This window comes from Dicentrarchus labrax, unplaced genomic scaffold (genome assembly GCF_905237075.1).
Source record: "Dicentrarchus labrax unplaced genomic scaffold, dlabrax2021, whole genome shotgun sequence".
NCBI lineage: Eukaryota > Metazoa > Chordata > Actinopteri > Moronidae > Dicentrarchus > Dicentrarchus labrax.
In genome coordinates, this window is record NW_026136710.1 from 3,629,775 (window position 1) to 3,650,916 (window position 21,142).

The window sequence follows — 21,142 nt, forward strand, 5'->3', positions numbered from 1 at the left end:
AACAGGGGAAAATGGCTGCCCTTGAGTGAAGTAAACGCAACATTTTTCAACTTTCTGCTAAGATATATGTGACTTTTTTGCAACGGAAATGCATGGATTATGAAATCATGCGCGGAAATCGGCAATTTATGCGGCGAAAGTATATAGAAATATGCGGACTTTGGCTGATTATGCATTGAATTATGCGATCGCATAATCACGTTTTTCTGGAGGGACTGACAAACTGACCAGTTTTATTGCAGGAAATGCTGCAGTATAAATCCCAATAACAACACGTCTTTTTATTTACTGTCCTGAAGCCATTGGGTGATGAGATTTTTCTCGTTGGTCAGGTGTTTAGATGCATCCATGGCCAGTGGGAGTCAGTGTCTTATCATCTGCTCGTGCACAAAGTTAGTTAGGACACATTTCCTTCTTCATTTCACTGCTGCATTGCACCAAAATCTCTTGGGCTGCTTTACATCGCCCCGGCGCTTATGTTCAAATGACAGATCCAAACTGATGTTTTATCTAATCCCTCAGAGCAAAGGTGAACAGAAACACCATACATCAACCTGCCACGGTCTATTTGGGCACTTAACCCAGTCTCAACACCTCAGTGTATGCTTTCCACTCCAGGGACTGCAGATACAAATAGAGTAGCATGTTAAGGCTAATGTAAAAGAGATGGATATTTTCTTTTTATTTGCTGATGGTGCAATCATATCAGACGATTACGGTATATGGCTGCATTGTATCATCTTTCCACTATTGACATTTGAGACACTAACACTGAATGCTAGGCCTGTTAATAGAGATACTTCCTTTTTGGTTAACTGAAACCATCCAAACTTTTTCATGTGAAGGACCCCGACAATGGATGCACATTGGACCAAGGACCCCAATTTTAAAGGATTTTGTCTTCAGGAATCCCTTCTGAGAATTTTTGTTTTGTTTTTAGGTTATAATAAAGTCTTCATAGTCAATCAATGATCAAACTAGGATCACTATAAATTACAATCAGTCAACAATGGCCAACCATATTTCTTCCCTTTTATAATTTTTTTTAATTTACTAACAATGTACTGTCTCTGTATTTCATTTCCTTCAAACTGGAATTAAATATGTTATCGAGGCTATATCTATATATATTAAAGAAGTTAATGTTTTAAATAAGTGAGACTGGCAGGAAATTATTTGTAAAATGTTTTATATTTCTTCCAGAACCCCCAGGCAGATTTGGTCTCCCTCAATGCTGTCCTACGGCCTTAATCAGCAGCAATAAACAGTGAACATGTAATGCATCCTTTGTAGATGACGTTTGTATACCTAGTAATAACAATGTCTACATGTCATGATTTAGTTTTTTTTGGCCTTGATCCTGTGGGAGAAAAACCTTCAGCCGGGCCAGATGTCTTTTGTGTCTTCTCACACACTGCTCAATTCTTCTTCAATAAAACACTTGAGTCCAGCAGAGTTCAATGCAACATCAATTTACTGCGCAATTCAAAAGCAGATTACTCATAAACAGAGCTGGTGAGTTGTAAGAAGTGAGTTGTTCTTCTTGCAATGAAGTCCACAATCCACTCCTTTTGTGGTCTGAGCTGCAAGCCCTCTCCTACTATTCCTGGCCATGATATTGCCCATAATTCTATACACCATTATTTCTCCCTACGGGCCCATTCTGCCCCTTCATGTGCCTAAAAATATCTCATGATGTTCGTACTTTTCCCATTTGTGGCAGAACGTATACATACATAACATCCTCATGCCACATGCATTATGGGCACACCACATGCCTCTCTCCCTGAATCATATCTGACAGTGTTACTGCTCATGAAATAGAATAAAAACATATTTAATACATTAATTTACATTGATTGTCAGTTGATTACACATATTTAAGTCCATACAGATTCAAGTCCTTTAATCGGATCTGAATTGGATCAGATACTTTATTATATATACTTAACACACTAATATTTACAAGCTTGATTAAAAAAAAAGGCCCTGGCTCCAAACTATTGCATTTATTAGCTTAAACTTTTTATATATGGTATGAATGAGTTCAGCAGGGCGAATGCGACTCCTGAAGTTGATGTCAAGCAATCGGCTAGAGAGAAATTTATTTATTTTTGTTTATTTGCATTAAACATTTTAAAGTTAGCTAAAATATGTTAATGCCAGACATTAATAAGAAGATGCAGAATACATTAGATTAGTGTTTCGCAGACAAATGGTGAACCATGAAAATTATCCTTCACGTGTTTTGCATGTGCAGTATATTTGTTGTCTGTACTCTGTGATTGCAATGTCAATAACAGTGTTGCTAAAGGGCTTTGGAGTATAATGTGAGGGCCCCGAGCTAGCTGCTGTTCCCTCTGCAGCGGTCTTTGGGCTTGATGAGTGCCGGCTGCAGTGTGGCAGACAGACGGGTCCGGCCTGATGTGTTGACAGGTTTTCTGAGAGGCCATGCCAGTGTCACAGTAGAGAGACCCCCGAGGGGAGTCAGTCATACATGCTGACATGTCTTTCTAGCCTAGAAGCATGACCCAGAAATGAATAAGCTCTGACAGAAAACATGGTGACAAAAGCCACATTTCCAAGAATGTAGTGTTTCTGAGGGCATAAAACAAATGAATAAATTATTTTAATAATATTTATTCAATTCAATTTAATTCACTTCTGTTCGAACTGACACAAATAAGAATAAATAAAGTTGTACCACATACAATGAAAGGTTGACATTAGAATGAAATAAAACAATGCAACAAGATAACCTAGTTTACCATTTTGTAACCATTTTACAATTTTCATAGTAACAAAGTAACAATGACAAAAAAGAAGATATACGCTTATTTCTATTCTTTGCTGACAGTTACGTGAGCAGATCGATACCACTCTCACGTCCGTGCAGTAACTATGAAGCTACGGCATGCAGCCAGTTAGCTCAGCTTAACATTTAGGTATAGAATCAGAAAAAAGGAAAACGAATCTGCCTACCAGCACCTCTAGAGCTCAGCATTTTATAGGGGTGTGAGAAAATATTGATGGCGATTGCGGCTGGGTGCTTGTTGTCCCCGTGAGATTGTGAAGACTCCAGGAAGTCACTGCACCCAGCCGCTTTTTAGCATATTAAACAAACAAGATATAATGACTATAAATGTGAGCTGTAGCAGACTACCTGTTTCCGCTGCTTGCACTTGTTATGCTGAAGAGTCTGACTGTAAAATTTCTCCTGAATTCAGGACCTGGATCCAATGCCCTCTGTCTGATTCTGGGGGTCAGTGATGAAGTTTCTAGCTTCCTGCTTCCACAACTTGTTTTGTCCTGTATGGGTGAGAGACGAGCCAGATATGCACTGATGGCTTTTATCACATTTTACAAGCCACTGCAGTTAGTCCAATGCAGTGTTGTGGAGGTTGAGGGGGTCACCATGACTTTTTTTTACACTGCTGCTGTCTTTTCCTGCACAGTGCAGAGATGTTACAGGCACTGAGTGGTCATCGGTCAAGCTCCTGTCTCTTGACTGTGGCCCTGTTAATAAGGAGAGTAACGATAAAGAGCTTTTGTTCCAGCCGACTGATGTCTACACACCAGGCTTCAAGGTGTTTTATCCCCAAGGGTTGGTTCATCCCAGTGCATGATAAGACCTACCGCTGTCATGTCATCAGCAAACTAATAATGGGAGAAAAGACCACATCAGTGGACTGGGGGACTCCAATTCACAGCTTGTGTGTTATAGTCTGAGTGCAACAGTCCTGGAAATATTCCAGAAATACTTCAAGGACATGAGTTATAATTAAATGAAATTCTGTTGGATTGCAGTTGTTAGTTTGCAAGCTTGGCTGACATCTAACAGACTGATCACCATTACAGTACATAGCCTTGTTGCAATCAATCACATTTGTGTGGACGTAGTCTAGCCAGATCATTGATGGGCTTGTTAAAAGTAGCTGTTCAGCCAGACAGCAAGTAGAGTGCTCTGAGTGCAGTTTATTAAGAACACATAGCTGCATACGCCCAAATATAGGATTCCTGCAATAAATCTAACCTTTGTGAAGCTTGTCAAAAGTCTTTATTCGATTCTTTTTGGAGGCTCTTGCTTGTTTTTGAATTGCATCATATTCCTACGTGTCTGTGATATATTTCCACACTTGTTTATGTTGGTGGGTTTGTGTCGTTGGAAACTGTTTGGAAAAGTGTCATCGCCGTCTGTCACAGATTAATTTAACCAATCAGATCTATGAACCAGAAAACGTAGTCAAACTCCTTACCTGAAGCCAGTCGGGAGAAGAGCGAACATCTTTTCCATCGAGAAAAACTTTCAGTGTTGTTCTTTGCTCTTCTTTTAATGGAGAAATACTCTTCAGTTCTAATGAACTGATGCTAGCAGCGTCTACGCTAACCTCTTCAGCAGCCACCATTGTTGTTTTTCAGCAAAAAGTCATAGAAATTTTAAGATAATTTTCAGTCTGCAAATACTCAATGACACTGCGCAGTTTGTTAAAGTATTTCCTTGTCATTATTATATTTCAGTTTGTATTAGTTTCAGTGTGGAGTTTGGCTGTCTCAGTTTGAAATGTTCTTTTGTAGTTATTTTCCGTGTGCCAGGAACTACTGCAGTCAAGTATTTGTGACAGACAGCTTTTAATCAAGTTTTTCTCTTTCTGTCCCCACAGGCTGATGGTGTCTTCTGCTGAGCTCTGACAGACTGAGGATCTTTCCAATTTGAGATCAACTGTCTCCATTTCAGTACTGTCTGGCTTCTCCCATCCAATGGAATTAGACCTCATTACTTAATCATTAGTTTCCTGGCATCTGACTGACTTTTCAGCACTAATAAACTGCCTTAAGTCTTGCTCTGTCTGGGAATAGATGATCATAAAGAAAGAAAGAATAGGTAGCTTATATTAGTAGCACCGGGTGGAATAAAAGGTCAAGAGAGTTGAATAAGAGACTTTAAGTGCCAGCTAACCTTGTGTCAAGATGGATGAAACACATAACAACAGGACTTCCTTGGTTAAAGGTGCCAAGGACATCGCTAAAGAAGCCAAGAGGCACGCTTCCAAAAATTTCAGCAAAGCTGTTGATTGTGCCTCAGATGAATACTCAACTCATCGCAGCTACAACCGTTTCCAAAACGAGGATGAAGAAGAGAACAACTACAATAATTACACTCAGCAAGATGGTAACTACGCTGACAACGCAGCCAACGACGAGGACGGGGCCTCCAGCGACGCCACGGAGGGCCACGACGATGAAGACGAGATCTACGAGGGGGAGTACCAAGGCGTGCCTGCGTACAATGATGGGAAGCCTCGGGATGGTCAGGTGGCTCTGGGCCAGCCGGTTTCTGACAGCCTAAAGAGCCGCAAGGAGTTGGAAAATGAGAGACTGGCAGATGAGGAGGAGCTTGCCCAGCAGTACGAGCTGATCATGCAGGAGTGTGGCCATGGGAGATTCCAGTGGCAGCTGTTCTTTGTACTCGGGCTGGCGCTCATGTCAGATGGTGTGGAGGTGTTCGTAGTGGGCTTTGTCCTACCCAGTGCTGAGACAGACATGTGTGTCCCCAACTCTGGTGCCGGATGGCTGGGTAAGGATTTACATTACAGTGGAATAAGTTGTTTGTATTCAAACTCAGATACATTAAACACACTGCTGTGCCTCATACGCCTGTACCATCAGACAGGGAATCACATACGTGGAGGTGGGGTACTTAACTTAACACCCCTTGAAAGTCTTGTTTTTACTGACCGGTAATGGTTAACCTTCTCACCTGGCTGCAGTGATGTAGAAGTGTACTCTTGGGTGTGGCAGTGCGCCATGGCATCACTGGTGGGTGTGGTTACAGTTACTTTTGACCACACCCCGCAGTGATGTTGTTTTTACTTTTTAAATGTCCAGTGCATAACATTTCGGAGGACCTATTGGCATAAATGGAATATAATATTCATAGGTAGGTTTTCATTAGTTTTTAGTTTTTTTTTCATATTTGTTGTTACCTTAGAATAAAAAAATTTTATCTACAGAGGGAGTGGGTTCTTGTCCACAGAATTTGCCACGTTAAAGACAGAACACACACTTGGTCAGGGGGTTTCAGTTGGTTGCAATATGCAATCTGTGTTTTTGTCCTTGCTTTTCTCATTAGCATAAAACACAAGTACAGATGAGGCTGTATGCTTATGTGGTCATATGTGTCAATCAAGTCTGATCCAACCTCACAGTTCCAATGAAGCAGGTTAGTTTTTAGCATTAAATCCTATTCCCCCCAAAATTTTGCTTTGTTTTGTCACACATTTTTAATGTCATAGAGAAATACCAAAGGTTTAAAATCAAGTTTTCAGGGGGCTTTAAAAAAGCATCCGACCAGAAAGCTCAAGTTAATCTTAATTGGATTACAGAGTACTTAAAGTGACAACCAAACACAACATGAGGGAGAACAGTAGTGCCTGTATTCAGTGATGGAGAGAGGGAACAAGTTATAGCCAGCAAGTATATTGATTTACTGAGTGGAAGCTTAAACACTTCACTTCATCAGGCATGTTCTGAATCTGTGTGTGAACTGTCTGAGAGTTAGATTCATTGCCAAGAATAGTGTGAGATCCTGACTATCTTATTGGTAAGAGACAGTGAGAAATTGTGACTTTTAGGTATAGTGAGCCATCTGAAATTCATCTGGCACCACTCAGAGAAGCCATGAATTCAGTTCAAAGTCAGCTTAGCAGGCACAGGAAATGGATTCTGATTGATGCAGTTAGATGGGAGTAAAATACATTAAGTTCTATGAAATATTTGGGTGTTGATGCAATTAGTTTCCCCTCTAGCAGCCTGCTAATGACGTGTGTTGTTTATGACATGCCGGGTTGTTCATGGAGAGTAGTGGGTGACACTCTCAACTGTAATCTCATTGCTTTAGTCAGTGGGTTGTCATGGCATCAGGTATTTGGATACACGAGTAGGAGTAGTGTTAATCTAGATGGCTCTCTCCCACACTAGGGAAAAGTTGTGTGTTTGCGTGCCACCAATGTGTCTGTGTGTTTGAGTGTGTGTGCAATTTGGCTTCATTATTTCTCTCACTAATATCAAAAATAGCTGCATAGTGCTGGCAATTTTCCTCAATACACTGTGCCCATGCTTAGTGTTACATTAAAGCATTAGTCACTTCCCATACATAGATTAAAAAAAGTATTTTCACAATATAATTGTGTGGTTTTATAACAAAAAGGAGAATGCTAACCTTGTTTGTTGTTTGGGAGCAGGGTGGTTTATTATTCACCCAGATTTCACCCGTATTCTGACTCATCGCTCAGTGGGAGACAGGGAGAGAGAATAGAAAGAATGAGTCATTTTACCAACTCACTCACACACCGCATAAATAAAGGATGTGTGTATATGCTCACTTGTGGATGTACTTGAAAGAATAAACCTCACACAATAGAACTGATTGGTGTTTTTACCACAGTTTCTCTGTGAAGGTCAGTGACTTTTTAAGAGGTCATAAGAGCCTCGTCAGTGGACATTTGGCTCGACGGAGAGACCGAAAACAAGTGAGAATAATAGGGAAATTATACAGAGATCATCCAGTACAGTTAAATCTGGGTACAGCACAATCTTCAGCTCAAATTTTGAGCTTTAAGGGGCTTATTAGAATACAGTGCATAGAATGTGTACATAGGAACGCAACCAGCTAAATTAAATAATGTAAAAAAAGAATTTCTAACAGCCATCGTGACTTTGTAGCAGCAGTGTTGGAACAACGTGTATCTGAAGTAGCAGACTGGTAGAAGAGGTTTATTTTGGCTGGATCGTGCTCTGTATGTTACATCAGCCACTTATACAAAAATAGATATTGATTAGGTGGAAAGGGGTTTTCTAGCCATGTGCAGCTGAATCAGTCTTGGGTCAGGACTCATGCTGGGAAATGTTGCCTCGGCATATAGAAGTCTGGACCTCTAAATATAACGAACTTTGGACTTTTTCTGGCTTTCGTGTTTGAAGCATTGCTCTTCTTTCAGGCTGCAAGAGAGTATGGCATGCCAACAGGATGGAAGTAAAGCAATGTACATGTGATGTTGTAGGCTACAGAGCTGATAACTTCAATTCAAATCAAGGAGTTTTAACATAGTGTGACGACCACATGTCAAGTATTTAAATCAATATAATAATAATAATAATAATACATTAAATTATTAGAGGCGCCTCTCTGGGCACTCGAGGACACCGTACAACAAAAAAAAAAAAAAAAAAAAAAAAAAAAACAGCAAGAAATAAGAAACAGATAAGAAAAGACAATGAAGATGGTTAAGTGGGGTGGCAGTTCTGAATAGGTGAGTTTTTAATCATGATTTGAAGAGTGTGAGAGAGTCCAGGTTCCTCAGGTCCGGTGGGAGTGAGTTCCAGAATTGGGGGGCAGAGCGACTGAAAGCCCTGCTCCCCATGGTGACGAGGCGGGCGGGGGGACAGGGGTGGACAGAGGAGGCAGATCTGGGGAACGGGAAGGGTTGGCGATAAATATGCAAAACAATTATTAACACTAACACCTGCCATTAGTAGTCTAGCTATCAACTGAACTTAGAAGGCAGCTAGGAATAGTATCCGTTGAGTGTAGTCTGACTCTGGTACATGAAGTAATCTGGCGACCAGTGAAACCCCCAAGTAGTTTCTTTAATATTCTTTGGCGTAAGGGCTGCAGTTCAGGCAGGAAGTATCGGTAAGCCCAGGGGGGGGGAGAATATGTATCAGTCATCACCTGCACTGCTTAAAGCAAGCAAGACTTTCTCACACAGTAATCAAGAGAGTTTTGGTTGGTAATATATACATTTTTTAAAGACTAGAGTTGTTTTTAAGCTTGGATTCACCCCCAGATTCCACCGGACACGGCTGTGACGCTTTTCGGCTCTGGTTGCGGTTGCCCGAGATGTTTGTGCCCGTTCTAGGCAATGCTTGAAATTCCACCAGAACCCCTGCGGCGCATCCCAGATGTGTCTTGCTGCTCTGTTCCGAGTAGAGTGTCTGGTCTATTTCTGAGGGAAGCCTCGACCCACTCACGTCGAGCAGCACAGAGCAGGAAGTCAAACACAGAAACAGCATAGAGAATCCGGTTAATTTCCTAAATAAAATCCTGCGTGTGAATTTCACACTACATCAACATTGTGGCACCAGGCCAGAAGTCAAAGGCAGGTTAGAGGAGACACACGGATCACAGAGCCAAAGTAAATGTGACAGTGTAATCCATCTCTGGTGGAATTTCAGGGTCAGAGTCCGAGGCTGTGGCTATTTCTTGATAGTAGTACGTACCAGGGCAGATCCCAGTGCATACCAAAAGTATGGTAGGAAAGATTTGTCCATTTTGTGCCAGCACTTGACAGCAAACTTCAAAAGGGAGCACATTAATTAGTAGCTATCAAAAGTTCAAGCAGAAATTCACTGTATCCTCACCAGAGTTAAAGCAGTTCTTTTGAAGCACTGAAGGGGCTCAGTTATAGCAAAACTATCCTGAGAGGAATGATGTCAGTGGCGGTAAGAGACCAAATCCTCTGTTTGAAACGAAAAAGTTTGTACGAAGAGGCATTCAACCAGTCGCTCTAAAGGCAAAAGCATTGACTGACCGCTTTAATTTGAAATATATTTGGAGAAATTAGTTGATATTTTATAATGCATCATCACATTAATCATTTTAAATCATATTCCAGAAAAACTATTACAGGAAATGGAAATGAATGATAAGATGAGCAGCTTTTTATAGATTTATCTAATAGTCCCAAAGAACATCTTCATTTATCTCCAGTCTCCATCATTTTCATTAGACTTTGTAGATTTATTTCTAATGACCATGTTAAAAACTTGAAATGAATTAAACCATGTCATAGTTTGGAAATTGGAAACTTCTGTTATTTTTCTCCTAATTGTGACTCATCACCTTTTATAAGTTAAACACACTTAATAACTACCAAACATAATTTACTAGTTAATTCAGCATGGCTTTAATATAACGTGTAAAATACAATTACGAATATCGTCCAATAGTGTCCTATACAAAAGGAATTCAAATGCTGCAATGTGATACTTTTGAAATTAAATTTTTACTGTACATGTTTCTTCTCGATTTCATCCATAGTAACTCATTCATTCATTCATTAGCATGCATTATAGTATTTCTCTCCATAATCTACCCCATAAATGGCTTTTCCTTTAATGTAATATGAAAGGTGAGATGCTTTCCCGATATGGGATGTTCCTGGTTTTTTTTCCTCTCCCTGCTCTCGTCTGTCCTCTCTGTTACCCTCCTGCTGTAATCCCTCTCTTACACTCTCTCTGTGTCTCATAGCCATGCAGGCGATCTGAAGATATGGGCTAGAGTTAATCTCTGCAGCATTGTGCTTCACTGCAGTTTAGCCATGGTAGACTGGCTCACGTACCTCCCCAGAGAAAGAGAGGGAGAGGGAGAGCGCCGCTTTCATACACTTCCTATCAGTGCCCTCCCTGCTCCTTTTCTCTTCCACCACATATGGTGTTAATTTGTCTGCGGGTGTTTTCCTGCACAGCAGTTGGCACTTTTTAGGATGTTCGGTAAAAGGCTGGCTGGCTCGCATGAAGCCGGGGTGCAGGTGTGTCCTGGAGTGAAGACCTCAAGGAGTACATCAGCACCAGGGTCTGCTTGGAGGAGGCTTTTGTGTAACTGATGCCAATCTTTTTTTGCTTTGTGTGTTGCGGTTACTTGCAATCACAAACACCGTCGACATAAGTTAATCAACACAAGGCAGTAATGAATAGGCTGCCTGAGGTTAGCTAATTAAAAAAAATCGGGGGACAACAACATTTGCTACCGTCTCTTCATTGCCTGTCCCTGTCTCTTTCTCCTTCTCAACAAAGCACCACTACCGGATCCATTCGCCCATTCACTATCCAGGCAGAGAGGCCACAATTCAATGTGGATTCACCGTAAAACCTGATTGAGTCGTTTCTCTAAGCGTGGCGTATTGATTAGAGTCAGTGACAGGAACAAGGAGCTGAATTCCCCTCGTAGGGGCTCTCTGTCAGTATGCTGATGATGCATTAAAACTTATAAGGAATATATATGGTCTGTAGAACAAGGGTTCCCAAACTTTTCCATGCCAAGGCCCCTCAAATAGCATTAGCTTGTGGCCAGGTCATCTCTGAAATTCCTCCAGCTAGAGTAATACTTGTTGCATATACTGTGAGAATGATTTCCATTCTCTTCACTAAATTCCCCTAAAATGTGTGTTTAATTTGTCTCTCAGTAGCTAACAAATCTAATTAAACACCTAAAAAACTTTCTCTTCCCTGTAAATCAGGAGGATTTTTTTTCCAGTCCTTATTCTGCAGCTGAACACAAAATTCCTGACTGATCCTGAACTCACCCTGATCTGCTGATTGGAGTGAAGAATTAATAATTTTGCCTCTTTGATCGTTGATTGCATCTAACCTGGAAGGAGCTCTAAGTGGTCCAAATTTGTGTGACTGTGTGTGATTATTGTTTGATCTCAAGATGTTATCATTTGTTCCAATAGATGGATTTAAATGAGAAAGAAGTCGGAGTACTTTGAGCCAACTCCACCATTACAAAAACAAATCAGCAGGTGTTGATGTAATTAATGCCCAAGGAATGTGCTTTGCTCCCAGGGGTCTACTCTCCCCTCCCTCCCTGCCTCCCCCTCCTCTGCGTTCCTTCCCTGCTGCAACCCGCCTGTCAATCACACACGGTCCTCTGGGAATCCCCTCATCTGTTGAAAACACTAGAAGCTCTCACATAATGTCCTGAACGTTCCCGCTGAGGAAATTAGCGCCTGATTCTACTGGCTGCTGTCTGCTGGCGCTCTCCTCTCATCCATGCCTGGACACTGCATGGTGGTGTGGAGAGAAAACAGAGCAGAAATGTGTCAGGAGAGAATTACACTTGCACATAAGAGTTAATTACAACAGAATAAAAAAAAGCAGCATGCGTGGAGACTGATGGAGACAGTTTAAGAGTTAGCTGAAATAATCCCTCTGGATGCAGAGAAAAGCTGCACAGTGTACCGTTAAAAGGAGCACAGACGTTGTCTGCTGGGAGTAAGAAAAATGTTAGAACTACAGTTCAGGTGGGCTCAGTACAACTTTACTGGAATTGACTGAGTTGTGGCATCGAACCACTGTGTTTCTGCTGGACGGATTTTATTAAGGCTACAACTAAATTTCTCATACTTCAGTTTATTACACTACATTCCTATCAACCTTAGCTTTACTTTGCAGTGCTAATGAGCAAAAATGAGCATGCTAAGATGCTAAACTAAGGTAAATACCTGATGAACATCAGTAAGTTAGCATTGTCATTATGAGCATGTTACCAAGCTAACATTATCATTTAGCTCAAAGCACTGCTTTGCCAGAGTTCAGCCTCACAGAGCTGATATGGCTGTACATTCCTGTGTATAATTTAGAAAAAATGGACCCAAAAAACAGAATAAATGGAAATGCACTGAAATGCATCCAGCTACGTTTTACAGTCGTTGATGTTCAGCAGAGACCAGAAGCATCTTTTTAGCCTTAAAGCCTATTTTCTCTCATCTTACACAATGCAGAGATTGTGAGCAATTTCAAAGCGTGGGTGAACACAAAGAAATACTGTGGCTGAACGCATCCCGTGTAGACACTGATGGAGGACTGGAACTGCTGCTGGGACTTCACTACACAGCCTATGCAGATGCGGTGAGGGATGTCCCTCGGCTGGAGCTTTTAAGTTAAGATGCAGTTGTCTCATTTTTTTCAGGTGAATGAAAAAAGCGTTTAGTGAAGTGATGTAGTGAAGAAGAAACTTTTTTAGGTTACAGTTGAAGGTGCTGTACGTGAAATCAGCATTTTGGCTCACTTCCTGTCCGTTATCTGCAGTCAGCAGTCCCCTCTCTCCTCCACCACACTGAAATTCTGCTGCCTGCCCCACGAGGGCCGCCTCATTTTGGAGTTCTCTCTCCTATCCTGATTGGATAAAGAGGGAACAGGATACCATGAAGTAAATTCTCTTCTTTACCAACGTTGTTATTATTATATTATTATTATTATTATATTAGATTATTCTAAATAAAACCTAAAACTATGTGTGAAAAAACATTTTAATTAGCTGAAATAAAAATAAAAACTAGATTTTAAGAAAAACAAATAACAACTTAAATGATATTACATACTAACAAAACTAAAATAAGATAAAAATATTCAGGAAATGTCTTTCCTTTGGTGCACATGTTTAATGAGACTGGGATGTCTATGTGACTGTGAGTCAATGTGTTTGTATTGTAACACCTATTCTGAACTTCTGATCTTTCCCCTGACAATACCCCCAAAATATAATAAAAGAAAACTAATATTGAAACAAATAAAAACTAAACTAAAATTAAACATTTTTAAACAATAACCACTAAACTGAAACAAGCAAACCCACTCTGGAAACTAACTGAAACTAAACTGAACTGAAAAAAAAAATTAAAAACCAAATAAATACTAATGAAAAATACAAGAGAGACCCATGTTACTGACGGAACCCTCTATCAGTGATGGCTGCCACAGACATAGAGCTATTTAAAACTTACTTTAACAAAAAAAATATCGCTAACAGCAACTTTAAACACCACTATCGTCCCTGTGCACCACTGCTTTTAACTAACCTTCTCTAATTTACATAAAAGCTTCGCAATCTTGAGGCAAATGGAGGTTTTAAGGTCTGACCTGAGTTTGAACCCTACAAATCCAATCTCAGAAAGATTCATGCTGCGTCTCAGATGCCCCATCACCACCACAACCCTCCCCCTTTATTACAGATAGAAACCCAGTGCAAGGGGAGCCATAAAATAAATGAGCTGGTGTTACCAGATAGCATCTCCTTGAGTACATGCGTTCAGATGCATTGTTTGTGTGTAGCTACTCGGATCAAAAGATGTCACCAGTTTGTGCAGAATGTTGATATTTCAGTTTGATATTTGCGAGCTAGTGGTACCGCTGCTTGCTCTTTATATCCTGCTGCCTATAGGAGAGCCCTCTCTGCAGCAGCTGCGCATAGATAGATCCAGTGGCTGTCACCTGTAATGAATCACTAGCTCTCAGCATCATGTCTGCGCAGCTTGATAAGACCTTCTACTTTCAGCATATCTGTCCCATCACCTCAAACACAGCGAGAGAGAGAGAGAGAGAAGAAAGAGGAGGAAAAAAGGAAAAGGCTTCCTTTCCTCTGTCTGCGTTCTTTTTGGTGCTGCCTCGCCAAACAATCGCATCTCCCCCCCCTCCACGCTAATTAGCATTTTTATTAGCACGTAGAGAGCAAAGTGGATTATTCACTGGACTGACAACCCCCACCCGTCTCCACCAACCCTTTCCTTTGCTGCATGTTGCTGGGGACAGGAAGAGAAATGACCCCCCGACTTCATGCGGAAAAGCAGCAGCGGGAGGCAAATGCCTGGACTTTAAAAGCAGAGCTACGAGGTCAACTGCTCTGTTTCCCCCACAGTCACTTAAGAGAAAAGTCTTTCAGTCATTTCAGTCAGACAGAATTAAACTGGAATCAAATCTTCTTTATTACACTGAGATATCTGGTCTACACACAGCGGTTAAAGACATATCAAATTACCACATTTGATACCAGTCAATGAATGAAATGCAAACACCTCTCCAATGCAAAATGAAGCCTCTATTTAGGCACATTATTGCCTGTGCAATCTAACAGAACCTGTTGTAACTTCATCCTTTTACACTGAAGCTTTATCACGTAATGTTATTCCACAATGTTTATCAGACACTGAGCCTGCCTACCCCAGACACACTGACCATCATAATTAGAGTTAGGGAATGGAAAACTGTACTTTGAGTCTAGTCGAGTTGATCTACAGTGTTGAGTTAATCGATTCCATCTCTGCTTTTTATATACACCTATATTTTATGTGACCTCTCAGTGCTCAGTCGATAGCTGGGAAATAACAGAACCAATTTCAGTCTGAGCTCTGTTACTCCACTGATGTACTTGGAAAGCACCACTTAATGCTTCAGCTGACGTTTAGCAGCTGTGTGTGTTTATTTGTGTGCAACTCTATATGCGTGTGTGTGTGTGTGTGTGTGTGTGTGTGTGTGTGTCCAAGACCAATGTGATATCTGCAGTGTCACCTGGTGTCAGACCAATCTAACAGTACAACAAAAAGGTTTATGTTAATGTGGTGTAATGTAGTTTTTATATACTGTGCAGTTGGCTCAGAGTGCCTGTGCTACAGCTATGCTGCACTAGTTTTATTGTATAGAAATGTAGATGTTTGTAGGATACTGGTACTTTGAAATTGATCTCCGGCATCTACATGGAACAAAGGCAAAGACTTTTCTGAATACAGTGCTCTAAAGTGCCATATAGCTGCAAAAACTAAAGCTGTAGTGATAAACCATCATCACTCTCACCTCTTCTCAGCGTTTGAGCATCTCTCAACACTTCTGGGTTTACAGTCCACAACTTTACTCTTTTGGTTCTCTCTTAACACTCTCATTGACCGACTGACATTTGTTTGAATGTAATGCTTTACTGTGTTGGGGAATACATGCACGAATGAGTGCGAGTGCAAACTGTCTCCCATTTCCAAAGTGCAATGTGTTTTATTCACTCAGCAGTTTCACAAACAAACATTTGACTCCAGATGGCTGAGATCATTTACATCTTTCTCTGTCCCTCTGTCTCTCCCTCCCTGTCTCCAGGTAGCATTGTGTATCTGGGGATGATGTTCGGAGCCTTTTTTTGGGGCGGCCTGTCAGACAAGCTGGGACGTAAACAGTGCCTGCTGATATCCATGTCTTTCAATGGCTTCTTCGCCTTCCTATCCTCCTTTGTCCAAGGCTACAGTATGTTCCTCGTCTGCCGCATGTTGTCTGGCTTTGGGTGAGTTCACTCCTCTCTTCTCTTGAATATTTTCCTACTTTAAAGCCCGTCCTCCTGAGTGTATTAGAGCTCCTCTGAGGGCTCCAGTCTCTCCAGCCTGATCTGTCCTCCCACCGGCTCCTCTGCTGTCTCCTCCAGAGTCAAAGCACATGACAAGAGGTTATTCTAACTGCTTGGCACTAGTCTGTCCTCATCCCCTGAGTGGGGGGAGAAGGAACAAAGCAAAACAAAAACGTTTGCAGAAATGACGTGAGGACAGTGAATGAACATCTGTCCATTTAAGCGCTGGTAGGGTCTGCTTGACTGCCCACACCCCTGATAAATGACACCCACTCCCAGCTCAGTGATATGACATCCCTGTTCATACATGACTTACAAAGGTCACCTCTATATCAAACGTCAAGCTACTGAGCAGGGCAATATACACTAAATTATATGAAACGAGCATAACTGAAGCTAAAGTCCTGCACCTTTTTGCTTTGTGCTTCAGCAAGCCTCGGTCAGAACCTCAGTCAACTTTCTCCTTTATATATAATCACATCTTAAAGGTCCAGTGTGTAATGTTCAGGCTCCATAGGTGAAATGTAATATAATATTCATAGGTATATTTTCATTAGTGTATAATCACCTGAATATAAGAGTTATTACGTTTTTCTTACCTTAGAATGAGCAGTTTGGATCTTGTTTCAACAGTAGCCCAGAATGGACAAACCATAAACTGACTCTAGATAGGGATGTTTGCTTTTTTACACGTTTTGCGACCACCATGGTTTCTCCTTTGTGCTTGGAAGGGGAGGGTGAAGTGAGTGTGTCGCAATCTGCAGCTACACCAGTTGAGTCCAATAAATCCTACACACTGGACCTTAAAGCAATGACGTTATCTAACCAGTCAACTAACGATTGATGTATAGGCTATTAGCCAGCTTATAAACTAGATTGGTTTAACGCTTTTCTAAAACTAGCTTTCAGATGTAACTAATAACTAGCTATCTAACGACTGATTAGCTAGTAGATAAGCTAGTTAACTTAAGATATGACTTTAAAATTTAGTTGTTTTTCAAAATAGACAAGCCTAGCAGATAGCGTATCTAAGTACAGGACAAGAGAAAGTTGACAGAGACTTGTCCAACTGTTATTGGAGCACAGAGCAATAATGGGTGGGACTTATTCTGTGCCATAACATTTTTAATTGGACCAAGGGTGATGACTTAACAGTCCCTCCAGAAAAAGTGAATATAGAACATAATTAAAAAAAAAAAAAACCAAAAATTTAAAAGGGGGGTTATTTTTAAAAACCCCCCCCCTCCCCCCAAAAATAAATTTTTCCAAAAAAAAAAAAAGGGGGGTTATTTTTTATAATAAAAAATTATTTTTTTTTAAAAAAAAAAAAAAAAAAAAAAAAAAAAAAAAAAAAAAAATTTTTAACAGAAAACGTGATTATGCGATCGTGAACATAATTCAAAAGCTGCATAATGAAACTCTTTAAAAATTTATTTTAACAGAAGATGTCTGTTTTGTATAGCTACCTCTGGAAAACAGGAAGCACACATTTTATTTTTTTATATTTTATTTATTCATTTTTACAGAACTTAAAAACGTAGCATATTCCTTTTGTAAAGCTACAGAACTTGTTTGACTCATCAATGTTTTGTAAGTTTGAGCTATGTGTTTATTAAGGTCTGAAATAAAACAAGATGAGAACTTAAATATTCCCAGCACTTTCTGTGCTTATCATAGGAAGTAATAAGAAATGACTCTTTACATTAAGGTAGTAGCCTAATGAGAACAGGGTGTTGGGGAACCACTTTTTTTTCTCTTTTTCATCAAACCGCAGTTTTTGCAAGTTCCCGCATTTTTGCAAGTTCCCCAATTTTTGCAAGTTCCCGCAATTTTTGCAAGTTCCCGCAATTTCATCGCATAAAATTGCATAAATATCCCACATATTCCATCGTATTTTTTAAGAAAACGTGCCGCATAATCAAGGATTTTTGCCCGCAACAATCACAAAAAAACTCATTTTTGTGGAAGGACTGACTTAAGTTGATGCAGATGAGCCAAAATCATAGCATCTACTGGAGAGAGCTGTTATAACCAAGAAAGAGTGAGAAAAAGGTTATTTTCAGGCACCTGTACTAGAGAATCTTAAAGGTTTGTCCATTACAACCCACAGGTCCAGTCTGTTGCACTCAGTCTAATCCGCCTGTTCTAGCAGTAGAGTTACCTGATTTGCACTCAGCTCACTGTTTAATTACAGTCGTATGAGCAACCAGTAAGCCTCTCGGTGTATCTTTGTCTAGAACAACAGCTTACTTAATGGCTTTGTGTTAAATTTTTAATTAGTAGCTTCAGCTTTTATTTCATCCTTTAATTCTAAATCTGTATGAAGGTACATATTTATGGTGGTGGTAAAAGAGATTTATAATTGGGGGAATATGTCAAATTTGGATGGAAATCTGCCTAAACAGATTTCTAAATGAATGCTGGGTTTTCCATTGATTTTACAACCTTAGTCTGGGAGAAATACCATCCGGCATCAAGTGTTGTCGCAAGTTTGAGTAGATTGTGCTTGTTTCATTAGGATTTTCTTTTCCTCATTAACTTTGCTACCATACTCTGTCTCAACAAATCAAAAAGGGTAAGAAAGAAGATTCAAACGACCTATTTGTCAAATCACATATTGGGTTTTAGTGGGTTAGGGTTAGGGTTAGTTAGGGATAAGTCTGTATTAAAATAGTCACTATAACTACATTTTAAGATGGTTAAAAACAGGTTGTTTTGTGCCTTCCAACTAATGTTGGTGGGGGAGAGCACCTTCAGTAGAAAAGAATCAATACTTCTTTGACACAATCAACTGTGTCGTTCAAATGTATTGTACTGTGGTGTTCACTACAAGGCCACTGTATCCAATATGATGTACAGAAATGAATCAATATCTTTAAAAGTAGAATGGATGACACCATGGAAACTGCTCAGTCAGCTTCCATGGTGGTCTGTACCAAGCTGCAATATTTCAGCTACGTTGCCGCCACAAGAACAGATCCACTTGTTGTACAACACAGATCAGACTTTAAAGCTTCTAGTCATATTTCTATATTAACAACGAGTCCAAATACAAACACCAAATTCTGCAGTTCCTGGTAGCTCTATATGGAGCGTTTTAGCGTCTAAGTATTTAGCCCTTATAGAGAGATATTTCTTTGTTTCTTCTGATTACATCATTTCTAAAACTGTGGGAACTGTCCTGAATAATGTCACATTATGACTTTGATGATATCTAATATGAGAAAAAAGATACAGTACTACCATACAGTAGTCAAATGTACTGTAATGTTTATGTTAACAGACTCCATCCCTCAGAGAAAAAATGTTGATTAAAGAAACAAAGAAGATGTGTTTTACTCTAAAGCTGTATACTCACACAAACTGAAAATCGCATTGTTTCATTTTATAATGCATGCTGAAAGGGCTCCAGAGCCCCATTAGCTAAAGAGAAACAAATGGGCAACAACAATGAAATGTAAATACAGCATCCCTTAACACAGAGCAGATGTGTGCATGTGTGCAACATCCTTTTTAAGTTTACCACTTTGCTGTGGTCCAGCACATCACTCCGTCTGTTGAATTCCCTCACCTGTCAGGTGTTTTTTTGAGTTTTTCATCTTCTGTTGTGTTTTCAAACTCTGGAGATGTGAAACAAACCAGGTAGAGAGTCACTGCAGACACAGATGGGCTCCTGCTGACTCGACACCTCGCTGATGGTCCGGTTCAGTGCAGCCACACCTCCCATCAACAGAATGACATGACATTATGTAACTGTATCAACATCAGTCGACTATATGTAAAGGGAGACATTTTCTTTGGTCAGTAAAGGACAACATGATTTCATTCAGCAAATGTTAATACAAAGTTGCTTCCTGATAATATGAGTTTTAAAATAGGCAGAAATAATGTGTGTGATTTAGGAATGATATGATTTCTTCTATGCATTTTATTTTACACATCATAGCCTGCTGCCCAAACCATGCCAATTTTGATCAAAAAGAAACTACAGCTCAGAGCATACTGGCAAAATCAGCCCATCCTCACCAGAACAAGGGCCATAGGTCGATTGTGCAAACAGCTTATTACAACCCATATTTACATTTATTGTTAGGAGGCAACCTCTAGTGGTTGTTACATTCGGTGACATACTATAAAGAGTGAGTGCAGAATGATGTATGTGCAGAGTTTGACACTAGAAGGATGTTTTCACGTATCTGCTGAAAGTGGAAAAGTTTCTCTGAGCTCATTGAAAATCAGTTTTTAAGGGGTGGGGCCTGCGAGCATAATTTGTGACATCACAAATAGCTTGGAAGTCCATCCTGGTCCAATTTGTAACTTATACAAATGTGACGTAGAAACTTAAAGCCACAAGTGCACACACACTGAGAATGGAGTCATTGGCAATCAACTAATTCAGTCATTTAGATTTGAGGATGTGTTGGGCAAAATTACGTTTCTCCTTGATGGTCAAAACATGCCCAGAGGCTTTTTGCATAATCATACCTTGTCTGCCTATTATGTACATGGTATAATGAGTTGTGTGAATTTGTTTCACATTCACAGCTCTGTGCTCGTCTTTTTTCTAAGTGACAAATGGAGAAATGTAACCGCAAACTCTGACTTCTTTTCCCCAAATGATTTTCTGTAACCATAAATCTGTTCTGCATGTTTCGTAAATGTTTGTCATTACACACATTAATATAATTCAAATGAAAGCTTGTGATTGAAGCATACATAGCTAATTACAGCAAACTATATTTGCAGGATTGGAGGAGCAGTACCAATAGTGTTCTCGTACTTTGCGGAGGTGTTGGCCCGGGAGAAGAGAGGAGAGCATCTGAGCTGGCTGTGCATGTTCTGGATGATCGGAGGAATTTACGCCTCAGCCATGGCCTGGGCTATAATCCCACACTATGGTGAGTGACAGCTCTGACCTAATGGACCAGTCATAACAATGCCACATTGATGTCAGCGCCAAACAGCACTTTTGAGTCATTAATAACTGTTTTCCTCAGTGTCACTGTGATTTTCTTCCTGTCTCATCAAATGGTCTGACATTTTGGATGCTGGATTAGAGAATTTTTAAAAACAGTTTCACAAATTGATTTACAGTAAAACGAGAATTAAACAGATAACAGAAAGATATAAACAATGTTACAAAGTAAATAAAAATCATATCAGCTATAATGAGACAACTGACCCTTTTCTCTGCTCAGCTAG

General features: G+C 40.1%; 1 protein-coding gene across 1 annotated transcript in view; it reads left to right on the top strand.

Moving 5' to 3' along the window:
* Positions 1 to 21,142, top strand: part of LOC127370652 (synaptic vesicle glycoprotein 2C-like) — a 42,854-nt gene that overhangs the window by 7,024 nt on the left and 14,688 nt on the right. Inside the window, exons 2-4 of the mRNA XM_051412891.1 lie at positions 4,662 to 5,575; positions 15,700 to 15,880; positions 20,687 to 20,838. Of these exons, the coding sequence (XP_051268851.1) occupies positions 4,969 to 5,575; positions 15,700 to 15,880; positions 20,687 to 20,838 (940 nt within the window). The 5' untranslated portion in view covers positions 4,662 to 4,968. The remainder of the gene's footprint in view (positions 1 to 4,661; positions 5,576 to 15,699; positions 15,881 to 20,686; positions 20,839 to 21,142) is intronic.